Raw genomic sequence first — 16,902 nt, 5'->3', positions numbered from 1 at the left:
TTCTTGACTACCTTATCCACCTGTGTTGCCACTTTCGGTGACCTGTGGCCTGTACGCCCAGATCTCTCTGCCTGTCAATACTCCTAAGGGTTCTGCCATTTACTGTATACCTCCCACCTGCATTAGACCTTCCAAAATGCATTATCTCACATTTGTCCGGATTAAACTCCATCTGCCATTTCTCCGCCCAAGTCTCCAATCGATCTATATCCTGCTGTATCCTCTGACAATCCTCATCATTATCCGCAACTCCACCAACCTTTGTGTCATCCGCAAGCTTACTAATCAGACCAGCTACATTTTCCTCCAAATCATTTATATATACTACAAACAGCAAAGGTCCCAGCACTGATCCCTGCGGAACACCACTAGTCACATCCCTCCATTCAGAAAAACCCTCTGTCTTCTGTGACCGAGCCAGTTCTGTATCCATCTTGCCAGCTCACCTCTGATCCCGTGTGACTTCACCTTTTGCACCAGTCTGCCATGCGGGACCTTGTCAAAGGCTTTACTAAAGTCCATATAGACAACATCCACCGCCCTTCCCTCATCAATCATCTTCGTCACTTCCTTTGCTTACATTTAAGATCCTAGTTTCTGATTGAACTACATTACTTTCAAACTTAATATAAGATTCGATCATATTATGATCACCCTTTCCTAAAGACTTCTTTATAACAAGATTACTAATTAGCCCTTTCTCATTGCACGATACTAGATCTAAAATGGCCATTTCCCAGTTGGTTCCTCAACGTACTGCTCTAGAAAGCGATCTCGCATATATTTCAAGAATTCGTCCGCCGCAACATCAGTACTAATAATGTTTATCCAGTCTATAATGTAGATTGAAATCCCCCATGATTACTGCATTACCCTTGTTACACGCACCTCTAATTTCCTGATTTATACTGTGATTTACGTTACCACTGCTGTTTGGTGGTCGATAAACAACTCCGACCAATGTTTTCTGCCCCTTGCTGTTTCTTATTTTCACCCGAATTGATTCTATATCTTGATCTTTAGAACTGAGGTCATCTCTCACTGCAGTACTAATGCTCTCCTCAATTAACAGAGCTACCCCACCACCTTTTTCCAGCTCCCTGTACTTCCTGAATGTCACGTACCCTTGGATATTCAGGTCCTAGCTTGGGTTTCGTTGCAGCCACATCTCTGTAATGGCTATCAGGTCACATATATATAAATTTCTATTTGAGCTGACAATTCATCCGTTTTAATGTGAATGCTGTGGGCATTCAGATAGAGAGCCCTTAATTCAGTTTTCTTTACTGTTTTTGTAAACTCTCGCCCTATCTCTTAGCGAATTCGTAAGAATGTGCCATCACTGTCCCTTCCTGCCATGCTCTGATCATCATTATCTTTTATTGCTACCTTGATCTGTTGCCTTGTCATTTCCCTTTAATTTACTCAATCTTCCCCTACTTGATCCTGTTCTCCCCCCGCCCCCATTTAGTTTAAAGCCTCTATATTTCCCGAGTTGTACGACTCACTAGAACACTGGTCCCAGCACGGTTCAGGTGAGGTCCGTCCCAACGGTACAGCCTCTACTTTCCCCAGTACTAGTGCCAGTGCCCCACGAACTGGAACCCACTTCTCCCAAGCCAGTCGTTGAGCCATGCCTTCATCTCACTAATCTTATTTACCCTGTGCTAATTTGCACGTGGCTCAGGTAATAATCCAGAGATTACTACCTTTGAGGTTCTGCTTTTTAATTTAGTGCCTAGCTTCTCATACATCCAATGCAAACCTCTTTCCTAATTCTATCTATGTCGTTGGTATCTATGTGGATCATGACCACTGGATCCTCCCCCGCCCCCAACTGCAAGTTCCTCTCTAGTCCTGAGCAGATGTCCCAAACCATGGCACTGGGCAGGCAACACAGCCTTCTGGACTCTTGCTCTTGGCTGCAGGAAACAGTGTCGATTAGACAATAATTAAATCTGAAGAAATGAGACTGTTTAAGACAAGTTAAGTTTCTTCCAGTTTTAAACAGGGATATACAAGCTTTCAGAGTAGCTTTAGCTAGTTGATTAGGTAGCTAGCTGAAACTGGTTTCTAAGTTCTAGCTTCATTGTTTTTCAGAGAGTATAAATTCCAGGGGTGCTGCTTGAGTGCACAGTGTGTGAAGCAGGGAGTTTGGTGAGTGAGGGAGTTTGGTGAAGAGGGGAACTATAAATTAATTAAGAAAAATAAATTTAATTTAATTAACACAATAAAGATGGCAGGACAGATGATGTATCGCGGCTGCAGTATGTGGGAGCTCCTGGATGCCACAGCAATCCATGGCAACCATGTCTGTAGTAAATGGCTTCGGCTCAGAGTAGATGTGCTGCAGGACGAGCTGCAGACATTACGATGCATCAGGGAGGGGGTAAGTTACCTGGCACTTTGTTCCAGAAGGCCAGTCACACCCCTTCGGATGGGGTCATCTGATTTGGTCTGTGGTCAGGGACAGGAGAGTGTGACTACGAGTCAGGCAGGTAAGGGCATCGAGATGGTGGGAGTGGAGCAGCCTCAGCCCTGTAATTGAGCAACAAGTTCGAGGTTCTTGCAGATTGTATGGACAAGAGCGAGGGCTGTAGTATGCATGAGCAGACTGACCATGGCACCATGGTACAGGAAGCCATTCGAGTGAGGGAAGTTAAAAGGAATGTAGTGGTAGTAGGGGACAGTATAGTCAAGGGGTTAGACAGAAAGAATAAGTAAAAAAAAAAATTAAATCTCCAACAATAATTAAAATCTGAAGGAATGAGACTGTTTAAGTTAAGAGGCAACTTAAGTTTCTTCCAGTAACTGTAGCTAGTTAATTAGGTAGCTATCTTAAACTGGTTTCTGAACTTTAGCATCATTGTTTTTCAGCTAGTATATATTTCAGGGTCTCTGAGTGCTGCTTGAGTGCACAGAGTGTGAAGAAGGGAGTTTGGTGAGTGATGGTCCTAATTGTTTTGAGAAGCCAAACCAGTCTAATAACCTAAGTTAGGACCATTGCGTACCTGGGTATAGGGATGAACACCCAATATTAATAATTATGACATTGACTTTTAGGAAAGTAGAGTTAAATATAAAGTTGAGCAAATATATTGATGTATTTGAACAAGTCCTCTGTCTTTCTGAAGGAGTCATTCTGGTGACCTTCAGTCAATCACTTATTGAAATGAGTTTAGTTTTTGCAATGAATGGTCCTGTGTAATGAGACCATTTTTGGACTTATTTTAATGTTTAAACATGATAATTTGTGCCAGATTCAATGTTTGATGGAAGCAGTTTGGCCTCTGTAAAATAATCGGGTTCAGGTTCAGTCCAAGTCTTACAGACTTTTTACAATCAGAAGTTCCTTTCTCAATTGGAATGCATTAAATTATTAAGCTGAGTAGAAAAATCAAATCAAAAATTCTGGATAAATTCCTGATAAGCTATCAGTTTGAAGTCCAGAATTTCCATAACTTATTGATAGCTGACAGGATTTCAGAAGATAATTACATAACTGTACTCAATCTTGTCTTTTGGTATCCATTTTCAGCAAGAAGACATGTGAAACAAGACTCAAATTTGAATGAAGAATGGAAGAGCATGTTTGGCTCTCTTGAACCTTCAAGTATTCAACCTAAAGTCCTCGTAGCCCCTGGGGATCAGGAGAATGCCACTGGGAAAAGTCTCCGATCAGAGTCTTCACCAGGGATGATGATCACCACTAATCCAGCTTTGCAACAGGTTAATAGAAACTTCACTATGCTTAAATTAATTTTTCTCATATTTTCTATGGTTGCTTTGCAGGGCATTGAGTGAATGTTTCACAGTTAAGCATTTAATGATGACATTAGGAATGCTAGGGTCAAGCATTGGGTGGTTTTCTCCAAAGTGCCCGTCCTCAGAAAATGGCCCTGACTAAATTAGCATGATACTCAGTTTCTCAAGCTACCTACCTTAGAAAATGCAATTTAGTCTATCTGACTCACGAAGTCATTTACATCTCTGCAGGACCTGTGCAGATTGCATTAATTACTCCTATCTTTACACTAAAGCATAAGAGTTTCAAGTTAGCTGCACTATCAGTGCAGGGGTTTGGAAAATTGGGCAAGCAGGCTTTCATCATATTTTCTACCCAGTTTTTTCTGTCCACCATTTTCTGCCTAGTTGGATTTTGTACACTAGATTGCTTGTGCACCTTTCATGTGATAACCTTACTAAGGCCCAAGAATTCATGCAGATACATTTCAAATCTTATCCAGTTTCCTAACATTTGAACTTTTTGGCTTCAAAGGGAATGCAAGAAGAACTCCATGTGTGATGGAGCTCTGAAAGGGAACAGAATTTGTTAGGGTTTTTTGTTCTGATGTTAGAGTACCTTTTAATATTTTTTTATTAGTGACTTTGCAACACTTTTGTATTTTCTGTTAATCTATGTTTGTATTCAGCAAGAACAATTCTTATTTACTCATCATGGAAAAAATAGTTAATTATTACTGCTAAGTTACCAAAGGCTTACTAAGTGAAGCACTTATATGGCTTGAGCAGCACAACACTTTCATCTCCTTTTCTATAGCCAGGTTGTGTTACAATGTCTGCTGGATGATTTCAATGTAGCAAACTTCAATTTGTAAGTGACAACTTAAGCATGTACCCAGCTAAAGATATGTATGAGATGCAATGCAAAAGTTAAGGTTGTGTGTGCATAGAGCCATAGAAAAATTACGGCACAGAAGCAGGCCATTCAACCCGTCGTGTCCGTGCTGGCTGAAAAACTAGTAGCCCAATCTAATTCCACCTTCCAGCACCTGGTCATAGCCTTGCAGGTTACAGCACCTCCAATGCATGTCTAGGTTCCTTTTTAAAAGAATTGAGGGTTTCTGCCCCCACCACCATTCCTAGTAGTGAATTCCAGACACCCACCATCCTCTGGGTGAAAAAGTTTTTTCTCAGGTCCCCTCTAACCCTTCTACCAATCATCTTAAATCTGTGCCCCCTGGTAATTGACCTCTCCGCTAGGAGAAGCGGGTCCTTCCTGTCTACTCCATCTAGGCCCCTCATAATTTTGTACACCTCAATTAAGTCACCCCTCTGCCTCCTCTGTTCTAAGGAAATCAACCCTAACCTATCCAATCTTTCCTCATAGCTGCAACTTTCGAGCCCTGGCAATATTATTGTAAATCTCCTCTGTATTCTCTGCAGAGTAATTATGTCCTTTCTGTAATGTGGTGACCAGAACAGTATGCAATACTCCAACTGTGACCTAACCAGCGTTTTATACAGTTCCAGCATTACATCCCTGTTTTTGAATTTTATACTTCTGCCAATAAAGGAAAGCATTCCATATGCCTTCTTCACTCTATCTACCTGTCCTGCCACCTTCTGGGACCTGTGGACGTGCACTCCAAGGTCTCTCACTTTTTCTACCCCTCTCAATATCCTCCCGTTATATTGTGTATTCTCTCGCTTTACTTGCCCTCCCCAAATGCATCACCTCACACTTATCTGGATTGAATTCCATTTGCCACTTTTCCACCCACTCGACCAAACTATTGATATCATTCTGGAGTCTATGGTTTACTTCTTCACTATCAACTACACGGCCAATTTTTGTGTCATCAGCAAATTTCCCAATCATGCCTCCCACATTTAAGGCCAAATCATTAATATATAACACAAACAGCAAGGGACCCAACACTGAGCCCTGTGGAACGCCACTGCAAACGGCTTTCCATTCACAAAAACATCCGTTGACAACTACCCTTTGTTTCCTGTTCCTGAGCCAATTTTGGATCCAACCTGCCACATTCCCCTGTATCCCATGGGCTTTCATTTTACTGAACACTCTGCCATGTGGGACCTTGTCAAATGCCTTACTAAAATCCATGTAACCACATCCACTGCACTACCCTCATCAATCCTCCTTGTTACCTCCTCAAAAAACTCTATTAAGTTAGTAAGACATGACCTTCCCTTAACAAATCCACACTGACTATCCCTGATTAATCCGTGCCTTTCTAAGTGGCAGTTTATCCTGTCCATCAGAATAGATTCTAACAATTTACCCACCACCGAGGTTATACTGACTGGCCTATAATTATTTAGCTATCCCTCACACCCTTTTTAAACAATGGTACAACGTTCGCAGACCTCCAATCTTCTGGTACCTCTCCTGAATCTAGTGAGGATTTGAAGATGATCCTCAGCGCATCCGCTCTTTCCTCCCTGGCTTCCTTTAACAACCTGGGATGCAATCCATCCGGCCCTGGCGATTTATCCACTTTTAAGGATGTCAGACCCTCTGGTACTTCCTCTCTCATAATAGTTATCATATCTAATATTTCATACTCCTCCTGTTTAACTACAATGTATACATCAACCCTCTCCTATGTGAAGACAGAGACAAAAAACTCATTACGAACCCTGCCCACATCTTCTGTATCCACGCATAAGTTCCCTTTGTACATCTCTGATAGGCCCTGCCCTTTCCTTAGCTATCCTCTTGCTCTTAATGTACTGATAAAACAGCTGCGGGTTTTCCTTGATTTTACCTGCCAATAACTTTTCAAGTCCTCTCTTTGCTTTTCTAATTTCCTTTTTCACTTCACCCCTGTACTTTCTATACTCTTCTAGGCTTTCTAAAGTATTAAGATGTTTGTGATCGTCATAAGCTTTTGTTTTCTGCTTTAACTTACCCAGTAAGCTTCTAGATAACCAAGGGGCTCCTAGAGTTGGTAGTACCACCCTTTATCTTAGTGGGGACATGCCTACACTGTGCCTCGCTTTTGAATGCCTCCCACTGATTTACCTTCCAGTAGCTGTATCACGTCCACTTTCGCCAGGTCACCTCACAGTTTCTTAAAATTTTCCTTCCCCTGATTTAGAACTTTTACTCCTGTTTTATCTTTGTCATTTTCCATGATTATGCTAAAACTTACTGTATTATGGTCGCTATCTCCAAAATGGTCACCCACTGTTACTTCCTCCACTTGCCCAGCTTCATTACCGAAGACTAAATCTAGAATTGCACCCCCTCTCGTTGGGCTTGTTATGTGCTGGCTAAAAAAGTTCTCTTGAACACAGTTCAAGAATTTTGTCCCCTCTGTACCCTTCACAGTTGATATTGGCATGCACAAGCGTTAAATGTGGAACAGGTTGATGGGCAACACTTTGTGGCCTACAGTCTTGATCCATCCACCTAGTACAAAGTATTGTTGGTTTGTCTTACCATATTCCTTTGAGTGTGCTGTCTTCTCGCACAAGCTCTGCAACTTTTTTTTACTGTTGAATCTAACTGCCAGGCATTATACACTACTATCTTATGGAAATGTCTTCATGAATACCAGATAGAGCCACCTTGCCTCAGCGACACATCTTTCACTAGCCATCAAACAGAGGTTGGTTGCTGTGTTACTCTGTGGCAGTAGATTTATATTCCCTTTTTTTTTTAAAGTGACCACCTCTCTTTCTGTTCCCATATAACCGCATCCTTTGAAGTTTTCTCAGCCAATTAAGGGCTACAATCTTGCAGTAGTTTCCTGTTTGTAATTTCTTAGTTGCAAAGTTTGGCCCTAATTTTAGGTTCCTGACACGCTGGGTATTTGTGGGTGGTGGGGGCGGGGGTTTGGAAAACAGGCACCTAAAGCACACGGGAAACTCAGAAGAAAGGTGCAGTGCATTATCAATATTTTAAGGGATACCATTGACCAGAAACTGAACTGGAGTAGCCATATAAATACCGTGGCTACAAGAGCAGGTCAGGGGCTAGGAATCCTGTGGCGAGTAACTCACCTCCTGACTTCCCAAAGCCTGTCCACCATCTACAAGGCATGAGTCAGGAGTGTGATGGAATACTCTCCACTTGCCTGGATGGGTACAGCTCCAACAACACTCGAGAAGCTCGACACCATCCAGGACAAAGCAGCCCGCTTGATTGGCACCCCATCCACAAACATTCACTCCCTCCTCCACTGATGCACAGTGGCAGCAGTGTGTACCATCTACAAGATGCACTGCAGCAATGCACCAAGGCTGATTAGACAGCACCTTCCAAACCCGCGACCTCTACCACCACGAAGGACAAGAGCAGCAGGTGCATGGGAACATCATCACCTGAAAGTTCCCCTCCAAGTCACACACAATCCTGACTTAGAACTATAACGCCGTTCCTTCACTGTCGCTGGGTCAAAATCCTGGAACTCCCTTCCTAACAGCACTGTGGGTGTACCTACCCCACATGGACTGCAGCGGTTCAAAGGCAGCTCACCACCACCTTCTCAAGCGGAATTAGGACAATAAATGCTGGGCTAGCCAGTGATGCCTATATCCTATGAGCGAATAAGAAAAAAAACATGCAAATTGAAGGAGTTTGGCGTTGAGAAGAAAAGAAAAGCAAGTGGCAGAATGAGCATGGGCTAAGGCTATGCCTCGTTTCAGTGATGCCTCCCTGGATGTGTTGCCTTCCCTGCCCTCACCGTCAACCAAATCCAGGCACTCTTCAAGATTAAAGTTCAGCCCTATGTTTCTGTACAGCAAGGTCCACAAGTAGCAATGAAACAGATGGCCAGTTAATCAGTTTTAGTATTTGTGAAACAAAGGCTGAGATAAATGCTGGCCATGACAGAAGAACTGTCATTCCCTTCTTTCTTTTTTGAACAGGATATGGAATCTTTTGTTTCAACCTAAAGAGGCAGACTGGGCCTCTTTAACATCTCATCTGAAAGCTGGTCCTGCAACAATGCAGCAATCCGTCAGTGCTGTACTGTAGTGTCAGCCTAGATTTTGTGCTCAAGTGTCTGGAGTGGGGCTTGAATTCATGACCATCTGCCTCTAATGAGAGTACTACCACATGGTTAGCTGGCAATGATGGACAGAACCACCTCGGAACTAGTTGTTAGCCTTCCAAAATAGATGAGATACCTTCAAAGAGATGTCCTGACAACATCTGCTTTGTTTGTCATTTTTGGAAGTTATTGCTTGGCTTGAATAATGCTGTAATGCAGAAAATAGTCAACTTCCTGACCATAGAAAAAGACTTTTTCACTCACCATTTATTTTCTGTGAGCTATCTAACACTTCAAACTTATGTGACCATCATGTCAGCTAATTGTGACTGTAGTCATAGAGTTATACAGCACAGGAACAGGTCCTTCGGCCCATCGTGTCTGTGCCAGCCATCAAGCACCTAACTATTCTAATCCCATTTTCCAGCACTTGGCCCATAGCCTTGTATGCTATGGCGTTTCAAGTGCTCTTCTAAATACTTCTTAAATGCTGTGAGGGTTCCTGCCTCTACCACCCCTTCAGGCAGTGTGTTCCAGATTCCAACCACCCTCTGAGTGAAAAAAGTTTTCCTCAAATCCCCTCTAAACCTCCTGCTCCTTACCCTAATCTATGCCCCCTGGTTATTGACCTCTCCGCTAAGGGAAAAAGTTTCTTCCTATCTATCCTATCAATGCCGCTCATAATTTTGTATACCTCAATCAGGTTCCCCCTCAGCCTTCTCTGCTCTAAGGAAAACAGCCCTAGCCTTTTCAGTCTCTCTTCACAGTTGAAACGCTCCAGGCCAAGCAACATCCTAGTGAATTTCCTCTGCACCCTCTCCAGTGCAGTCACATCCTTCCTATAATTTGGTGCCCAGAACTGTACACAGTACTCCAGCTGTGGCCGAACTAGCGTTTTATACAGCGCCATCATAACCTCCCTGCTCTTATATTCTGTGCCTCGGCTAATAAAGGCAAGTATCCCAAATGCCTTCCTAACCACCTTATCTAACCATGCTGCTGCTTTCAGTGATCTATGGACAAGTACACCAAGGTCCCTCTGACCCTCTGTACTTCCTAGGGTCCTACCATCCATTGTATATTCCCTTGCCTTGTTAGTCCTCCCAAAATGCATCACCTCACACTTCTCAGGATTAAATTCCATTTGCCACTGCTCCACCCATTTTACCAGCCCATCTATGTCATCCTGTAATCTAAGGCTTTCCTCCTCACTATTTACGACACCACCAATTTTCGTGTCATCTGCGAACTTACTGATCATACCTCCCATATTCACGTCTAAATCATTAGTGTACACTACAAACAGCAAGGGTCCCAACACCAATCCCTGCGGTACACCACTGGTCACAGGCTTCCACTCGCAAAAACAACCTTCGACCATCACCCTCTGCCTCCTGCCACTAAGCCAATTTTGGATCCAATTTGCCAAATTGCCCTGGCTCCCATGGGCTCTTACCCTCTCAACCAATCTCCCATGCGGGACCTTATCAAAAGCCTTCCTGAAGTCCATGTAGACTACTTCAACTGCTTTACCCTCATCAACACAGCTGGTCACCTTCTCGAAAAATTCAATCAAGTCAGTTCGACACGATCTCCCCCTGACAAAGCCATGCTGACTATCCCTGATCAATCCCTGCCTCTTCATGTGGAGATTAAACCTGTCCCTCAGCATTTTTTCCTATAGTTTCCCAGCCACTGATGTTAGATTCACAGGCCTGTAATTGTCTGGTTTATCCCTGCTACCCTTCTTGAATAATGGTACCACATTTGCTGTCCTCCAATCCTGTGGTACCTCTCCTGTGGCCAGAGAGGATTTGAAAATTTGTGTCAGAGCCCCTGCTATCTCCTCCCTTGCCTCACATAACAGCCTGGGATACATCTCATCTGGGCCTGGGGATTTATCCACTTTTAAGCCCGCTAAAACAGCTAATACTTCCTCCTTTTCAATGCTAATATGTTCAAGTATATCACAATCCTCCTCCCCCTCCCTGATCTCTACACCTACATCGTAGGAAAATAGTTTGAATTCTTAATACCCTCATCTTGTCAGTAGGAGAATATGCTGGTGCTAGCAGCTTCAATAGAAGATAGCAGTCAAACCCGCTTTTACTTATTTCTAGCACAATAACGTTTTATAGAAAAATTATTCATGGGCCAGAATTTGCTGTCAAAATAACAAAGCTCATGGTGCTCGCCGTTACTTATGGGTAAATTGTACAGCAACTTCAGATATGGAGTTAAATGTGAATATCCAAACATTGCTGTTTGAATTGTACATTTCCACCATTGGCTTTGCAGAAATGGCATATAGCACTTGGCCTTCCCATTTTTTTAGGATCTTGCTGTACTTGCCGATAAATTTCCCAGTAAACACGCCACAGAAAGTTATTGTTATTACAAATGTAAGTACCCTTTTAACAATGTGATAAGTGTTGATGACTGCCAATCAACCTCTCTGACACTGAAAATTAATTGTTACAATTCTGGAATCTCTTTCCTAACAACCTATTAAAAGGCAAGCGAAGAAATAATGTTGCATTTCTTCAAACCAAGAGTGTTTATCACCTAGAATGGTTTTCCAGATATGGTCTTGGGCACAAAAAATCTAAAATCATGCGGTTGAATGATGTGATGGTTGCGCTGTCAGTTTCTACAGGGGATGAACTAGATTGGCCAAATGTCCAACCTGCTCTGCATTCCTGTGTGTCTGTGGGATTGTTCTGTATCGGCTGACAGTGTCATTGGCTTTAGTTTAATATTACTCAATGATTCAATGCTTGAACATCCAGTGTTCTTTATTTCTTTAATTCCTTTGAAGGTGTCTGAAGGTACTGGAGTCCTAACACGGAAAACAACTTCTTCTTTACCAGTTCTGCAAAGTGGAAATGTTCCGATATTGCCTCCCACATACCAGAGACGCATTACCACTTGTGCCACTGAGCTGCAGCACTTGATACAGCAGAAGCGAGAGCAGTGCAATGCTGAACGAATGGCAAAACAATTGATGGAAAGTGCTGAATGGGAAAGCAAACCTCCACCACCAGGTATGCAAAGACAATAAACTAATTAGATTTAAACCAGTTCTGATGAAAGGTCACTGACCTGAAACGTTAACTTTGCTTCTCTCTCCACAACTGCTGCCAGATCTGTTGAGTATTTCCAGCACTTTTTGGTTTTATTTCAGATTTCCAGTATCTGCAGTATTTTGCTTTTATATTAGATTTAAAGCAACATCGATATTGGTTTCTTTAAGATTTATTTACTAACACACCTTACACATGGGACTATTAAACATAGTGCAACAAAAAGATTATGGACAGTTGACCAGATGTCCAGGTTTTTTGGATTAGTGTTTGAGTACATTTATAGTTTGATATGCTCCAGCTCTTTCAAATTGTATTCATGTTAATTAAGAAAACCTAATTTCAGGGTTAAGTTTATAATGTCGGTTGAAAACTGAAGCAGTGGGGGAAGTTTTAAACCCCAAAAATGGGCTGGTTTGGGTCAAGCAGAATGCTAAAAGTCTGAATCCTGCCTTCAACATGCCCACTTCCAGTTTTAACTGAGGCAGGATGGGCACGGGCAACCAACCTGCTCACCGGAAGTGGGTTGGCAATTTAAATATTGGTCCAGATTTTGCAGTCAGCAGCGAAGTCTATGGCATTCATTTCATATCTTTATTGGCATTAGTTTGAATTTGATGTCACGCCCAGGGGATCTCCAAGCATCTAGGACCAGTGATATTATCAAACAGAGAAAGGAGCCGATCACATTGACGAATTTTTACAGAAAGCGTACCAGGAAGTTAAGAGCACTGATTACCCATCACCTTTTCGTACCATTTCACAAAGAGCGAAAAAAAAAATTGGAACATGCACATGGGATTAAGGTAGAGACTGAAATAGCATAAACTTTAATATGTAATATATTTAAAATATATGGATTTTTAAAATTATTTAGAGAAACTGACTTGCCGCAAATATAAAATTTAGTTTTTCAGTGTCAACAGTAATCATGAACTTGGTACTTTGTTAAAAAATCCCGTTTAATAAGGTATAACTTTTGCAAGGGTTTTTACAGTGAGACTAATGGTGTAAAAGTGGAAGTTCTCGATATTGATCAATGAAAAAGAGTTAAATCACTGACAGCAACTTCCATACATAAGATTAGTGAAATGAATACATGGCTCAAAGACTGGTGTGGAAGAAGTGGATTTCTGTTGGTGGGGCACTGGCACCAGTACTGGGGAAAGTGGGGACTGTACCACTGGGACGGTCTACACCTGAACTGTGCTGGGACCAGTGTTCTAGCAAATGGTACAACTAGGGAAGTAGAGAGGGCTTTAAACTAAACAGGGAGGGGCGGAGAGGGATCAAGCTTGGGTAGATGTAGCAAATCACAGGGTAGAGTCAAGGCAGGAGAGCAGAACAGTAGTATGGGAAATGAAGGTCAGAGAATGGCAGGAAGGGACAGAGAGAAAAAAACCTAAGAACACACCAACAGTCAAGTCTAGATGTTACAAATGGAACAAAAAGACAAAACTAAAGGCTCTGTATCTGAATGCAAGTAGACAAACTGATAGATCATATTTATTTACTTCAGTGTGCGCTAATAGCCATTACGGAGACATGGCTGCAGAGTGACAAGGATTGGATCCTCAATATTGAGGGTGGTTGATGTAAATGGGTGGTTGTTGGTCGGCACAGACTTGGTGGGCCGAAGGGCCTGTTTCAGTGCTGTATCTCTAAATAAATAAATATTTAACTGCTTGTGTGCGAACTGCAGAAGTTGCTGTCAGTTTCAGAGAGTAATGATGGCAAACGCTAACCGTTTTATCATCATTACCACTGCAAAATCCAGGCCAATAAGCATGCCTCATATTTAACCACCATTTTAAATTTCATCCTTACCAACCGAGATTTCTGGGCCTCGGGAAACCCAGCAGCTAAAGGAAGGCGGGAACTGCTAAATCCAGTATACCTGCTTCACCAATTCCCAGTGATCGTATACTCCTTCCAATCTCTTCTTCCCTTCCCCGAATCTCCTCCACGAGGCCGATTGATTTCCTAACCCCCTCCCCAGGTCTGGTCTCTGATCTTTCTTGTGGCCTCTAATCAGCCCTTTGTCTGGCCGCCTGTGTTGCCTGGCTTCAGTCTCCGATCTTTCTCTCCCTGCTGCAGACTTTAATCTTTTGTTAAATTTGGCAGGGCCTGAGGGAAATCTGTTGTTTCTGGTTTCCTGACTTCAAAACAGTGGCTCCCTCCACACCAGCTCCCACAGCACTTCTGAGTTAATACCCAGCCCACAGTCTTTTTCAGTGACTTGAATAAGTTGGCAAGATACGAAGTTATTAATCCAGTCTAGAGCTAGATATTTAAATTTAATTTCATGCACTATTTAATGTTTTTCTTGAGGCATCAGAAAAAGTACACAGGGAGGGGAAATGGAAGCATGTCCTTCCTACCGAGAACCATTACTAAATGTTAAATACAAAGCATGCAGCATGTGCCATTCTAGATTGTGATATGAGGACCACCATAAAGTTTAAATATTTCATCAATGTCTGGATTCCATATGAAGGAATGTTATCCACTTTCAGTTAGCGACTTTTAATATAAAAGTAGATGAAAGGCTCCTTCAGAAAGTATTTATTCTCCAACTTATAAAGTGCAGTCATAAAACTGTTTATAAAAAAAAACAGCTGAAGCTTGGCTTTTTATGTCCTGGTGTCTATTATGTGCTGTGTTGTTGGATACTCATTAGAATATGTATCTTGTTAGAGATGCACAAAATTCTTTGCTGTCAAGGATTATGCACCAATGAGGGAGACATGTTACGGAATAAAAGGGCTGAATTTTGCCTTTAACTGAGAGGTCACGTTGCAAGGGCCATAAGTTGGCAGTGACCCTGCTTCGGCAAGCGCTGGGATCTGGGGCGACATATTGCCAGCAGTGGCCAATTAAGAGGCTGGCGCCAGGGCTGCCATCCATTTAAGAATGACTGCCCGCCCCCAAGAGCTGCCGGCCCAATTCAGAGGGCTGGTAGCTCAGTAGCCTCTGGAGTGCCACCACTAGCAGTGGCTGTTACTAAGGGTGCCGCTCCAGGGAGAAGGCACCTCAATGGCCCAGCACCCTTGGAGACAGCTAAATTGGTTTGGGCGAAGCCAGGGCCTGCCAGCCAGACCCTGGCGATCGGATGGGGTGAGGGTCATGTAGCACTGGTGGTGACACTACTACGATGGTGGCCATTGCCACTGGGGTGGGGCCTCCATAGGCCATTGAGTGGCCCTAAAGGAGGTCCCACCTCTGGAGCCCACTGGGAGGCTGTCTGGTTTCACTAGGCAGCCTGCCCAAGCAACAGCAGGCCCTTCCGATACAGGCAAAATGCCTGCAGAGGTGAGACGTGGCCCTGAATTGGTCACTTAAGGGGCTCAATTGACCACCTATCAGGCAGCTGAGCTGCAAACTTCCTCCCAATGCCATCCTCCACCATTTTGCCAGCATTCCCACCTCCCAGCCCTTCGCCAATGGGCCAGGAAAGATCCGGCCAAAAGACTGCAATTCCCTCAGAATAGGGTGAAAATTCCTTACTTCCTCAAGCTAACGGAGCTTCTGGTTTGTAAAAATTAAACTCGCTGTTGCATCTTGATCCATAGAGGTTTACAGCACAAATGGCATCCGTTAGTGTCTGTGCTGATTCTTTGCAGAGTAATCTAAAATTAATCCCGCTCTTTTGTCTTCATCTGCTTCACATATTTACAGATTTCCCTTAAGAGTTGCAGTGGTCTTTGCCTCAACCATTCCCTGGTTAATCATGGATTTATTAAATTTTCACAGCTTGGATGTTTGCAGTTGTAATTTTATTATGGTGTATGAATGCTGGATTTTGCTGTTCAATTTAAAGTTGGTTTTCAATTGATATGTATGATTTTAACTATCAAGGATCATAGTTTAGATTGTTAAATTGTGAGTAATTTGTGTTTAGCATCCACATTGATGTATGTATAATCAGAACAGGTATGTGCTGAGGAGAGAAAAACATTTTCCTCGGATTGTGATTTACTATAATTCTGCACTGTGTTACTGAGTTTCACTGTCTATCTAGGCTGGCATCCCAAAGGACTTTTAGTTGCACATCTTCATGAACATAAGTCAGCAGTGAACCGGATCCGGGTCTCTGATGAACATTCAATTTTCGCTACCTGTTCAAATGATGGAACTGTGAAGATTTGGGATAGTCAGAAGATGGAGGGAAAAACCACAACTACCAGGTATAGTTACAATGCTTTTGGTTTACATAACAAGCTTTAGAACAAGGAATTTGATCAACAAATTATCAGTAATATATAAAGATAACCGTATTATGCATTTTTATTAAAGTTAGTACACTTTAGAATGACTTTTATTCTATTTCTACCACCAGCTTGAAGTGATTGTTTGTTTCTGCTTTAATTAAGTCCAGCTATAAATAATGACTCGTCTCCTCAATGTAAGTTGTGGCTTCAGAGTATTTTCTAAAAAGTCATGTGGAAGTAGCTTAATGTAGAAGTGTACTGGAAATTTTATTTCAAATTGTGACATTTTATTGTATCTTTGAAATATAATCTTTTACAGACAGTTTTTGTAATTAAACTGTACCAGATTTGTGGCGGTTACTAATGAGCTTAATACAATTTCTTTCAGCTTTGCTCAAGAATATATTTTCCAAAAGAAGTGTATTCTGTGGTTTGGCAACTGTTCTGGAAAAGACATTCTGACTATCAGTTTGATATAAATTATACATTTTTGAAAAAGTGTGCACTTATAGAGATATTAAAGGAACTTAGTTGCATAGCAATGTGTTCCAAAAGCTCTTAAAAGTTTTCCACACAGTGGAACCTGTGGTTTAAGACATTGGGCTTTAATGTTCCTCTAATTCCTGATTGGCAGGAACTTGGGCAGAGTGCACTTACAAGTTGCTCTCTTTTGTTTCCCCAAAAATGCACTGGTGGCCAGATATAATTTGTCTGGCTAGATTGTACTTTGTTATTTAATGCACATTACTCCTGTGGGACAGCTCAATATGAATAAGGATAGAAACGTATTGAGACTGGCTACTGGGAGTGAGTCAAGATTGTTTTCTATATAACATTCTT

General features: G+C 42.2%; 1 protein-coding gene across 3 annotated transcripts in view; it reads left to right on the top strand.

The window, feature by feature from the left end:
• The window catches only part of pik3r4 (phosphoinositide-3-kinase, regulatory subunit 4), a 114,973-nt gene that overhangs the window by 68,926 nt on the left and 29,145 nt on the right, over positions 1-16,902 (top strand). For all 3 annotated transcript variants that reach the window (XM_068056071.1, XM_068056061.1, XM_068056081.1), the window contains exons 10-12: positions 3,539-3,729; positions 11,587-11,812; positions 15,873-16,038. In XM_068056071.1, coding sequence (XP_067912172.1) covers positions 3,539-3,729; positions 11,587-11,812; positions 15,873-16,038 — 583 coding nt within the window. The remainder of the gene's footprint in view (positions 1-3,538; positions 3,730-11,586; positions 11,813-15,872; positions 16,039-16,902) is intronic.

Source organism: Heterodontus francisci, chromosome 2, assembly GCF_036365525.1.
Source record: "Heterodontus francisci isolate sHetFra1 chromosome 2, sHetFra1.hap1, whole genome shotgun sequence".
NCBI classification, from domain to species: domain Eukaryota; kingdom Metazoa; phylum Chordata; class Chondrichthyes; order Heterodontiformes; family Heterodontidae; genus Heterodontus; species Heterodontus francisci.
This window is presented reverse-complemented; position numbering and strand designations above follow the sequence as displayed.